A 12,225-nucleotide genomic window follows, 5' to 3' on the forward strand; every position below is an offset into this window, starting at 1 on the left:
AATAGGGTTTGTGTGTAAAGGTTCTAATATGTGCACATGCATGTTAGAATGTATTGCTGGTGTACAGAGGAAATAGTGCACAGAAAATGTATGCACATAAAACTGTATATGCATGTGGCAAATTGCCAGTACTGTTCTGCTGGGTCTCACACTTTCTCTTCTCTGGGGTAGGTTCAGGGCACTATTGCTTGCCTCTGAACCAGTTCTTAATTACTCCACTAGTGTCCTTGGAGGAGGGGAGTGGAGAGGGAGGGACCTGGGCCAACCCTCTACTCCAGGTCCCAACCCAGGGGCCCTGAGGGTTGTGGTGAACCACTTGAACTAGCGGTTCCTTCCCCTGGGTTACTTCCCTCTCCTACCCTTCAGCTTGTGAAGGGCTTCTTCCCTCCCTTCTACACAAGCCTGGTGCCCCTTACCTAGGGTTTCTTCTGGACTTCACAATCCACCACAGCACTCCTCCAAACTTTCTATTTCTCTCTTATCAAACTCTTCTCTTCTCCAACTTCTGCAACCTACACTCTGCTCTAATCAAACCTTCCTCCTTCAACTCCCACACTGTCTGGCAAAAGCAGGGGGTTTTTATCACATGACTGAACTCAGGTGCTCTAATTAATCTAAAGCAAACCTTCCTCCCTTGGCAGGGAATAAGGCCCCCTGCTAACATTCTCATGCTGCCCTCTGGCCATGCTGTATCACAGTGCACAACCTGGAATATTCATTTTTAAAACAGGCTGAAGCTAGCTCAGGTGCAAGATTCTGACTCCCTGGGGAGTGGAGATATTAAGTATGTACTCCTCTGTTTTATTTATTTAAGTAATTATTTTTTTAACCAGGAACAGAATACCTGATAGCAGGCCAGGAGGACTCAAGGACCAGCAAACTCCTTGTGAATATGAACAGTCTGGTGAAACCCTGGAAGGCGTATTTGGGGAAACAAGTAGCAGACATTCTTCGAACTGGGTGCAAATAATTTCTTCTTCAGAAGTTAAAGTCACGAACTTTATACTTTAATAACACTGTGGAGAAAGGTGTAGCTAGTTCATATATTACCATGCAACACGTTCCTAGTTAAGGGGACAAGAGTGGACTAATCCTTCTGTCCCTCATTATGTGCTTAAACCAGGAATCCTTGGACATGACTTTTCTTCCATAAATACACCCTGTCTTATATGAAATTAACCAACCCATCACATGTAGGTTACAAATCACAGTTCTTAGCTTGCAGCCATTTTCACAGCTCCCAGAAATTCACTCTCATGGGAGAAGCAGAAGCTACGGTTTACGTTTTTCCACTCTTCAGGAATTAATCTGCTATTCATACCTATAAACCGCTTGCATAGTGCATTCATTACTTGGCTGTCATTTGCTTTATTTAAGTGGCCATTAATGGGCAAAAAAATTTCAGCTTTGCAGGTGGCAAAATATTAAACAGCATGTCAAATGACATCTGATTTGTTTGAAAAGAGCTCAGTTATTTTTATTTACCAAACAAACTGCAGTTAGATTAATATCAGACAACGCTGCTTTCTAGAGTGAAAATATCACATTGCTGCACAGAGACTAATGCTGGAACTTTATCTGGTGAGGGCCTCTACAGATGGAGTTGTCGAAGTCAATGCCTAATGTGAAAGCACTGCTGGCTCAGTGTGGAATTCTGACGCCACACTCATCTGTTCTATCGAAGGTCTCCTCTTTGCTGTTGTAACATTGCTATTAGCACTGTCACACAACAGGTTTCAGAATGACTGCTGCTAAAGAGCCTCGTACCAGTCGAGTAGTGTCAAGCTGCAGCTCCAGCCCCACAGGAGAACATGATGGAAGCTGGCCCAGATTTGAGTTTGTGAAGCTACAACAGATAGAGGTGTGAAGGTGCAGCATGCTATACCAATTTGAGGATTAAGCGAGGTGTTGATGGCTGACAGGATAGCTACCTTGTTATTCTGATCAATGCCCTTGAGGCCATGCTCATTATTTAATTGTTGCTACTATTTTCACTATGCTCTGTTACTCTTGCCCCCTTTATGTGTTGTAATAGTCGAGTGAAGTTACCTTCCAGTTGTGCTTGAAGTTTGTTTAACTTGAGGAATAGGGGTGGTAGCATCTCCACTCTAAATAAAGTCCTGCTGTTCTGCAGCAGGAGTTCCCATAGAATTGTTTTAGTCTATTCCACAGTTAGTAAGAAGCCAGTCTGTGGAAATGTGATTTCCTCAGAGTACCGTGGGGGAAAGGGAATGATCTCCTACGGGTTTCTGCCCAAGTGACAGGAAACTCATGACCAAACTGAGAGGGTAAGGAGTATGTTCCATTGATAAGTAAAGCATAAGTCAGAACTTTGTTCAAAGATATCCTTTTTTTTGGTTTATGTAGAACAGGGGTTCTCAAACTGGGGGTCAGGACCCTTAGGGGATTGTGAGGTTATTATGCGGGGGGTCACAAGCTGTCAGCCTCCACCCCAAACCCTGCTTTGCCTCCAGCATTCATAATGGTGTTAAACATATTAAAAAGTGTTTTTAATTTATAAGGGGGGGGTGTGTGTGTCACACTCAGCGGTTTGCTGTGTGAAAGGGGTCACCAGTACAAAAGTTTGAGAACCACTGGTGTATGGGCACACACCTTCATATATGCTGCTTTTGCTCACCGTTGTCTGTACCTACAGGAAGAGGAGATGGGGTTTGATCCACGTGCCACTCAGTCACTGTAATATGAAGGAATCTCGGATAGCCCAACAACCATGAAAAGAAAGTGGTGGGTCTGGGTTATGAAGTGTCTGATGAGAAGGAGATAAATTATCGGCATGTTCAATTAATGCAGTTGGCTGACCAGTATCTGAAGACTAGGGATCCCAGAATGCCAGAGCTACTTTTTTATTATCATTGTTTGTTACTTTTCCTTTTATGTAGGGTCTGATGTACATCAGGACACATTTCAGATTATTTACAAAGAGAAGACCAGCAGAAATTTCTTGCTATATTCTTCCAGCCATTCACAGCTTGGGTGAAATTCTGGATTGGACATCAACTTAAATTGACTCAGTGTGTGTTTACATAAACATCCCTCAATCTATGGATGTACTTACTACATATTGTCTCAGGCCAACATGACATCATCCTACGTTTGGCTGTGAATTCAAATGACGTTCAGTCTGGTAGCTGGCTGGACTGATCAAATATTCCTAAACCCATTACTGCTCCTACAATGGCCCTGTTAAAAGTAGCTTTCCATTTTGTGCCTGCAGTTTTGTAAGTGCAAGTGTAATCAATATCACTTAGATGTCAAACTGGTTGGTTGCCAATAACTTTGGTGATACCTTCGAATTTGCAGGCACAAAATGGGGAGCTGAATAGAAGTTCCTTTCAAAATCAGGTCCATACAGTATATTGCCTCACACACAAGTGGATCCAACTGCCCTTGGATAATGTCACTTAACTATAGGCTTGTTCCAGTTTTAAAGCTATCCTGTGGGAAAGGAAACTCCACATGGTTATTTCAGTAGTTAGTTGTTCTAGATTTCTGTACTTTTAAGTAAATATACACGGTACCTTTGAGGATTCCTTTATTTGTGTTTTCAAAGGAGCCAGGCACTCAGTTCCCATAGAAATGAAGTGGCACATCAGAGCCTCATTTCCTTGGGCACCTTTGCAGATTCCCAGCTTAGAAATGTGTCCTGTTCACACGGAAACTAGCGTAGAAATGGCCATCTCCACTTCATAGTTAACAACTAGAATTGTTCATGGGACACATGATGATATGGACAGAGGTTCCCATCTGATCATATACATTGACCCCACCCCATCCCCAAAATGTGTTTTCTCTTCAGTAGCACAAACACAGTGTTTTCTTTTTCCTATCATGTGAGGAGGAAAAAAGCCACTATTATCCATTTGTTGCTACCTAAAGCAGTAACTAAGAATTTGGCATCTCTGATCAGACAGTTCATTAATGTAATAAAACACTATGCACCACTAAAGTGGCTTCCTTTAAAATGTCAGCCCATTAAGTTAGAAGACTAGCAATCAGGTGATTGTTTTCATCCCTATGTCCAGAAATAGACTTACTACACGGATTAGCTAGCCATCTTCTTTTAAAGACCATTCAAAATAAGGATGTATTTAGATGACTTTACAGTCCATTCTCAAAGGGCCTGTTAGGAAGAGTTTCACTAAAGTAAAGCCTCGGGTAAGATAATGTGTTCAAGGACATGCTTTTTAACAAATGCATTTATATTTCCCATTGTGTGTTTCTTATCTGCTGAGGGTCACATTCTGTTCTCATTTACCCAAGTGCTATACCATTGAGCTAAATGGCATTGCACAGGGTGTAAATCACCAGACTAGGTTTCCCTCCTCTCCACAACTATTTTACTTTCCAGGGGTGAAATTCACACCTTTTGTGGGAAATGGAGATGGGAACCCCTTGCAGTGACCATTTCAGGTTATGGGCTGGGATAGTGACCAGTGTCTTTGTTCTTTTCAGTGTGAGGGCTGCTGAAGCCACATAGTCCAGTCAAGCCCTTCCTCTGATCTGCCACCAATACGCTCCTCCATGCCAGTTTATTTAGCATCAGTAGGAGCCCACCATGCAGCATCCACTCAGCCTGCCTACCCACTCCATGCAGGGCTACTGCAAGAAGTGGGGAATCACCAGCTCAGAGGGCTGTGCGCTACCCTTTCAAGGGGTTATGAATGCCACACTTACTGAGTGTGCCTAATCTTGTATGTGTAACTTTGCAATGGGGTTCACTTACTACTAGGGTACCTCCTCCTAGCTGTTCAGGTGATTAGCTCCATCCCTATCTGATGCCTCACTGTTTGTTCTCACCATGGCCCCTCCTGCTCTCTGAGACTCAGCATGTTCCCTCTGCATGACTTGGCCCTTGGACCAGGTCACTATACATGTTTCCCCTTCCAGAATACCAAAGTCTCTCCAGATCAATTGTCCAGTTGCCTTCCCAAGCCATCCTCTAATTCAGGATGATGCTACTTTCCTCAGAGAGTGGTTAGGGGACCCAGGCCTGGCCATTATTCCCAATTCCAGCACAGGGACTCTGTTCAGCAACCATGGTCCATTTACGCTCAGACCTCATTGCTCTTTCCCTGCTCTTCTTCCTTTTTCTCCCCTTGCTCTACCCGCCACCCCAGGTTATCAGTAGCCCGCCCTCTGCTATTTCACCCCTTTCAATTTCTTGCCAATCTACAGTCCAAATACACTTTCCTCCTCCCAGGGAATGACCATAGATTACCTCTCCTACAACCCCTTCTGGTCTCAGCTTGCTGGTTTTGTATCAGACCAGCCTATACCTGCTCACCTGAAATTCATCCTCTGTTAGGGATTGCCTGGCCAGCCTAATTCTCTCCCAGGTGCAGTCCACTAGGTTAATTAGCCCCTTCCCAGCTACCTTAACTCTCCGAGGTGATGTGTGGAATGAACACTCCATCACAAGTTTCTACATACAGCTTTGCAATGCACCTTAATGCCAACTTTCAACTGGGGGGTTCCCGAGCATATTCATCCATTTGTGCCAGACTGTGATGGCTTTGTGGTATATGCAAATGCCCACTGGAAACCAGAGTGGGACCAACACATTTATGTCACTAATGGTCAAGTTACTATGTCATTGAATCTATTGCCGCCATTTCTTATGATGAGTGATCTGTCTCATCATGAAAAATATTAATTAATGTCATTCCCAAGTGATTCTAGCTATCAATATTAGATGGGAGATTTGAAACAAGGGTACTTCTATAATCTCTATCACTTCCCTTGGGATCCATTGTAATAAAAACAATCAGGCTAACAATTTTTTTTGCATTCAGATGCACTCTCCATTGTATAAACATTGTGTAGCCAAATGTTTCCAAAGGTGAATCAGCTCACATACAATAATGTGTAAGGAGTGGGGAACAAGTAAGGGCAAATGTGAAAAAACATGAATAGTTCCTTTACCACCTCCCTCCCTTTCATCCTCTTTGATGGTGGCTGTAGAGTTGAGTCTACTTCCTATTCTAAAATCTCCATTACTTAGAAATACTACACATTGCATTTTGACTGTTAGGCTAACTAATGTCTGATGGCTTCTGTTTTGCAATCATTCAGGGTAAGCAGATACCCCACCAGTGTGAGACACAGGTGAGCCTACAGTTTGAAAGTACAGAATGGAAGCCAGATATGGCCAGCCTAAGAGCAAGTTGACTTTTTGTTGCTTTTACTACCAGCTACTCATAAGATCTCTGATTAACTAGTCTAAGAAAGTCAAAGAATGGGGAGCAAAACTGAGACTTACGCAGAAATATAGCGTCTAGCCAAACAATAGGACCAGCATGCTCCGCAGTGCTATAAAGCATGTAGCCTGCCTGAAAATGAACATCCAAAGTACAAATGAACTCCACAGATTTGAGTGAGAACAGTATTCACTATTTGCACTGGAATTAAGACTGTATAAAGGAATGGTTATCTTGGGTATGGGGAACTTTTTCATATACTGGGATGGCTCAGAAGATTATTGTGAGACTGCATGACACTATCAATACTTCCCAGAAATAACTGCAATGTATTTCCTGTGACCAGAACAAACAAGGCCCTACAGAACTAACAAGAGGATCTGCCAAAGAAGATGCCCTTATTGAAATGGGAAAATAAATCTATTGGCCTAGTCCAGGGGTTGCTGAATACAGCTCTCCAGTACTTTCTAACATGGGCCCAGGGCAGTACTGATAATGTTCACAAGAACAATCCAGTCCATACAGTAGCTGACAGGTTGTCCTATCATCAGCTTTGCCAAAAAGTAGCAAAGACAAGGCAGCTGTGTTGTATTCTGATGCATCCTAAACACTAGGAAATCAAAGCAAGACACAGGTAAGTGGTCAGTCAAAACATGTAATAATCCTAAACCAGCAACAATCCAAATGGCAGGTATATAGCAGCAGGCTCAGTGTAACTGCACACACGCAACACTACGTGTACATACACACGTGCGCACACTCCCACACACAGAAGAACAGGAAATGGAACACTGAATTTAGGAAGCAGGAACCAGGAAACAAACAGAAACAAGGAGCAGGAAGCAATAAGCAGGAAGGCAACACAGACTGAAAGTGGTCAGATGAACAATCCAACCCGTACCATAGTAGACAAGTTGCCCTATCACTAGCTGTTATCACATGCCAAGAAGTAGCAAAGGCAGCTAGTAGGCCCTGCCTAATGATGAAATAATAGTGTTTACCTCCAAGAAAAGCATGGAAAGCACTGGAAGAGTTACACTGGGGCAGGGAAGTAAACGGGGAATGGCGGAATGCAGCAGCCTATGTACAGAGGAAGCACAGGACGTTAGGACAGTTTCAAGTCAGAGCAACTACCTGTGAGAGCTGTGCAGCTCATGTATCAAATAAAATGTGGCCACCTCTGTCCTAGTCTTTGTAGGGAACTTTAAAAGGATCAGAATAGTTCACTAGGTAGTTCTTTGTGAGTGATGCACTCTGAATACAACATAGCAACCTTGCATATTATCATGCTTCTGCACCTCCTGCTCTTACACGCTGGTACAGCAAGCAGCTAGGAGGCAGAAGGAAGGTAAACAGACCTACATACGATATCGTATTGCTTTGGCAAGAGTGGCTCATTCCTGTAACTGCTATACAGAGCAAGGTTTCTCTGTAGCATTCTCCATGTGTGTATCTCAGATTGTTTCAGTGCCGCTTGATGTAAGCTTTCCTTGAATTTATATAATTCATAGGGTGTTCTCTCCAGGGTTCCTCAGACCTGGAAAAGTGATTGTGTTATTTGTAACGTGTTGTGCACATTTTCTTTTTTGTACTTAAAACTTTGATTAAAAATACTCATAGAAATGTATATTGATCTTGACTTTCGGTTTGTTTGGGTTTTATGTTTTAAATTATGTCATTTTCAAGCCACAATTACACTTATTCTGTTGAAGTTAATAAATCTGAAACATTCCAGACATCAAATTCTTGATTCAATAGTCTTTCACAGAGTAGAAGAAACAGAGGAAAGAATTTAGCTAAAAAGGAAATTGTACCAAACATCATTTTCCTAGCAAGCTAATTCTCACCATTAAAAACTAATATGTAGCAAATAGAAGATGTAAGTATATTTTGAATGTATAATAAAAACACAAAAGAAGGTGCCAAAAACAGATGCTGACGACTTGCATCAACAGCATATTAATTCAGAATTTCAGCCCAGGTCCTTCAAAACCTTATATGTGTATTTAACTTTATTAATACGAGTAGCAATCAGGAGCATAACATTACACATGTATAAATGCTTGCAAATTTGGGACCTTAAAGCTCATCACTACATTCCAAAATCACTCCCTGGCCCCTAATTATTGCCCACACCAGACATCAGGCACAACAAACTATGAGTTCAAGGTGGGTGGAGAAGCCTTGACTCTGTCTACACAAAACGTATGTAGGCTTAAAACTACTACTTTTTTTTGGTTCATACTTTTGCTTTTAATAAACACAAATAAATGCATCACAGAGACTTGTTATTGTGACTTTGGCATTGATTTTGTGCTAGCTCTTTGGGACAAGTTCATAGGATCCTTGCAGGTCTTCCTACTGAGATGTTTGCACCTCCATTCTCAGTGGGCCATACTCTGCATGCAGATGATTAACACAATAAACACCACCACTGAGGCTTCAATCCATGTCTTATTGACATAACATAATATGTTAATAAGGAGGTGACTTTTTGAACTGTGGGGCAATATTCATTGCTGGCATAAACTGCAGTGGATTTATTACAATAAAATCAATTCTGCCTCAACTGGTGTGACTCCCATTAAAGCCAATGGTAGCTGATTTACCAAAGCAGAATTTTGCAATAGGAATTGTGCTTGTGTATCTACAAGTAGTGCTATACGTAGTGTAGTTGTAGCCGGGCTGGTCCCAAGATATTAGAGAGACCAGTGGTGGTGAAGTAATATCTTTTATTGGACCAACTTCTGTGGTCAGAGACATAAATTTTCAAGCTCTGTGTGGCTTGAAAGCTTGTCTCTCTATCACCAACAGAAGTGGGTCCAATAGTACTGTATGGTATATACTCCATTAAGTCCCGTGCATATCCCTTTAACTAAAGTAGCTCCATGTGTTACAGTTGTACAAGTACATGACTCTCCTTTGTTAACTGAATTTAAATTACAGGAACAATGTGGTACATTATAATACAAACAGCTTCAACATCTATAAAACAAACGGCTCAACACAGTCTCTGAACACTGCTGATTTTCAGAGAAGCTCAGATCTGGGTCTGTGCTTTGTGGCTCAAACCCGTATCTTCATAATGTATTTGTAATGACTTTTTAAAGAGAGTAAAGAGCATAGGCATTAAGGACTTTTCCATTTTTAACTGAGGAGATACAATGCCTATTAACTTTTGTAGCCATGCCAGCTACAATAATAATGTCATGGAGATGCTTCAGGATGTAAACTGACCACTTGGATGTTTGTTCTTGTTCCCCCTTCCACATACACTAGAAAACAAGTGCGTAAGTGTATTATGAGTGGAGTGTTTTGTTTTTTTTCCCAACTTCCTACAAAATATTGGGTTTTTGTAACTTGGTACAGCAAATCCTACTTCCACTTTCCCCTTCACATCACTGCTATGGGATCCGAGCTAATCATCAATGAGCAATCACTACAAATCTTCCAATGCTCTTTGTGTTGGCTGCCACGAAGCCTTCACGAGCTGTCTGCTCACTGATATATCGACGCTAATCTGTAACACGCTTTTCTTTTTTTGTGCATTTACTCTTGTTTTAGAGACTGCCTCTCCCTTTGGTCTTTTTATGTTCAGTCTCCGAGTGTGGTTTATGCTAAGGATAGAGAATTTGAGCCGAGAGAGAGAGAAAGAAAAATAAAGGCCAACGATACTAGCAGAAAATAAAGTTAATAACAGAAAGGAGAACCTGACAGTTCACTATTAGGAAGCCTCTATTAGACATTACCCCTTGACACCAGTAGTGGAAAACTGCCAACTCCAAAGTCTATTTTCTTTGAATTGCAAAAGGGTTTTTTTTCTAAAGCAACAACACTGCACTCACCCCAACAAGTAGGACAAAAGGCCTATTATTAATTATTTCAATTAAATCAGCAAACGACAGGAAATAAAGCAACATTCCAAGCATTTTAATGCACTATGCAGGCTCCTCTAGGAGATCCAAATATATGAAAAAAAATTGCTCTGGCTTGAACCGTTGGCTGAATGCATGGAGTACTCCAAACATAAATCCTTGTGCTTCTGGTGGCGGAGGGTACAAAGCTGACTGCAGCCTTTTACTGATACTATTAACATGTTAATAGCAACCTGAGCTTTTAAAAGTCCACTAGTAAAAATAACCATGCATTGCAGTTGCTTACTTTCTACTGTTCAAAACCAGGCAGTATTAAATTGGTGAGCCTCTCTGTCCCCGTCCCTTCCCCACTTTGCTGTTCCAAGAAGGGCAGCTACTGAGCAGAGGCTAGTATGGGTTGATGACCTAGCGCCTCCCTCCCCTGCCTGCAGTAACTGGACTTTTGGCGTTTGGTCAGTACATTTGATCGGACACTGCCAGGTCCCCTTTTTTACCAGACTTTCTGGTCGAAAATAGAACAGCCCCCCAGATAAGTCCAGAACATGGAGAGGTGGGTGAGAGCACGTTTTAATGCAGAAGGTTGAGAAAGCAGCTGGGGGAAGCTGTTCTAGATTGGATTCTGAAAAATAGCGAGGAACCAGTTGAGAATTTGAACGTGGAAGGCAGTTTGAGTAAAAATGATCATGAAATGATAGAGTTCAGGATTCTAAGGAATGGTAGGAGGGAAAACAACAGATTAAAGATAATGGACTTCAAGAAGGCAGACTTTAGCAAACTCAGAACTGGTAGGTGAGATCCCATGGGAAGGAAGTCGAAGAGGAAAAAAACACTTCAGGAGAGTTGGCAGTTTTTTAAAAAAAGACATTATTAAGGGGACAAAACCAAACTATACAATGTGTAGGAAAGATTGGAAGTATGTTAAGAGACCACTCTGGTTTAACCATGTGTTGAAACTCAAAAAAAGTCATACAAAGAATGGAAACTAGGTCAAATAAGAATAATGAATATAAAAAAATAACACTAGCATCTAAGGACAAAATTAGAAAGGCCAAGACACAAAACAAGATTAAACAAGTTAGGGACATAAGGGTAACTAGAAAACATTTTACAAAGACATTAGAATCAAGAGGAAGACCAAGAACAGAGTAGTCCCATTACTCAATGAGGAAGGAAAGAGAACAACAGAAAACACAACAATGGGCAAAGTGTTATATGCCTTTTTTTGTTTTTCACCAAAAAAGTTAGCAGTGATTGACAATGAACATAGAGAACATCAAGGTAAGTAGGGTAGGATCTGAGGCTAAAACAGGGAAAGAACAAGTTAAAAATTAATTAGACAAGTTAGATGTCTTCACATTGGCAGGGCCTGATTAAATACATGCTAGAATAATGAGGGAACTGGCTGAAGGGATCTCTGAGCCATTTGCCATTATCTTTGAGAACTGATGGAGAATGGAGAGATCCCAGAGGACTGGAAAAGGGAAACTATAGTACCTATCTATACAAAGGGGAATAAGGACAAGCCAGGGAATTATAGACCAGTCTTCTTAACTTCAGTGCCCAGAAAGATAATGGAGCAAATAATTAATTCGTAAGCACCTAAAAATAATGTGATAAATAACAGTCAATGTGGATTTGTCAGAAACAAATCATGTCAAACCACAGGGTAGCAAGCTTTGTGGGTAGAAAGAAAGCCATATATTTGATATATCTAGGCTTTTGATACTGTCTTCATATTTTAAAAAGGAATACCTATTTACAGTGTTATAAAAAAGATATTAAATAAAACCTCAGAAGTCCCACTGTAACCCCCAAGGAGCTTACTTGGTTCCTGGCTGTCTGTGCTGTAACTCAGGGGGAGGCATGCTGCCCTGGGAGGAAGGGGGAGCCAAAGGCAGACTCAGAGTCTGCTAGGCAACCAAGAGGGAGAGAGAAGAGACACTATTTGAAGGGGCAGGGGCCCCTATTAGGTTGAGGGAGGCTAGCAAGGTGCCTGTATAGCCAGCGGTATGCCTGTTAAGAGGAGGAGCAGTGACTGCAAAAAAGGAGGGGAGGTAGAGTCAAATTATTGAGGGGGGAAAAGCCTGGTAAGAAGAGCTAGCTTGATCAATAGGAAGTAAGATGTCCTGCCC

The 12,225-nt window shown here is 41.7% G+C and overlaps 1 protein-coding gene across 1 annotated transcript in view; it reads left to right on the forward strand.

The window, feature by feature from the left end:
- The window catches only part of LOC116827087 (netrin-4-like), a 66,533-nt gene extending 61,827 nt beyond the window's left edge, over positions 1-4,706 (forward strand). Inside the window, exon 10 of the mRNA XM_032784306.2 lies at positions 834-4,706. Within this exon, the coding sequence (XP_032640197.1) occupies positions 834-970 (137 nt within the window). The 3' untranslated portion in view covers positions 971-4,706. The remainder of the gene's footprint in view (positions 1-833) is intronic.
- Positions 4,707-12,225: the final 7,519 nt, after the last annotated feature.

This window comes from Chelonoidis abingdonii, chromosome 17, assembly GCF_003597395.2.
Source record: "Chelonoidis abingdonii isolate Lonesome George chromosome 17, CheloAbing_2.0, whole genome shotgun sequence".
Taxonomy (NCBI): Eukaryota; Metazoa; Chordata; order Testudines; family Testudinidae; genus Chelonoidis; species Chelonoidis abingdonii.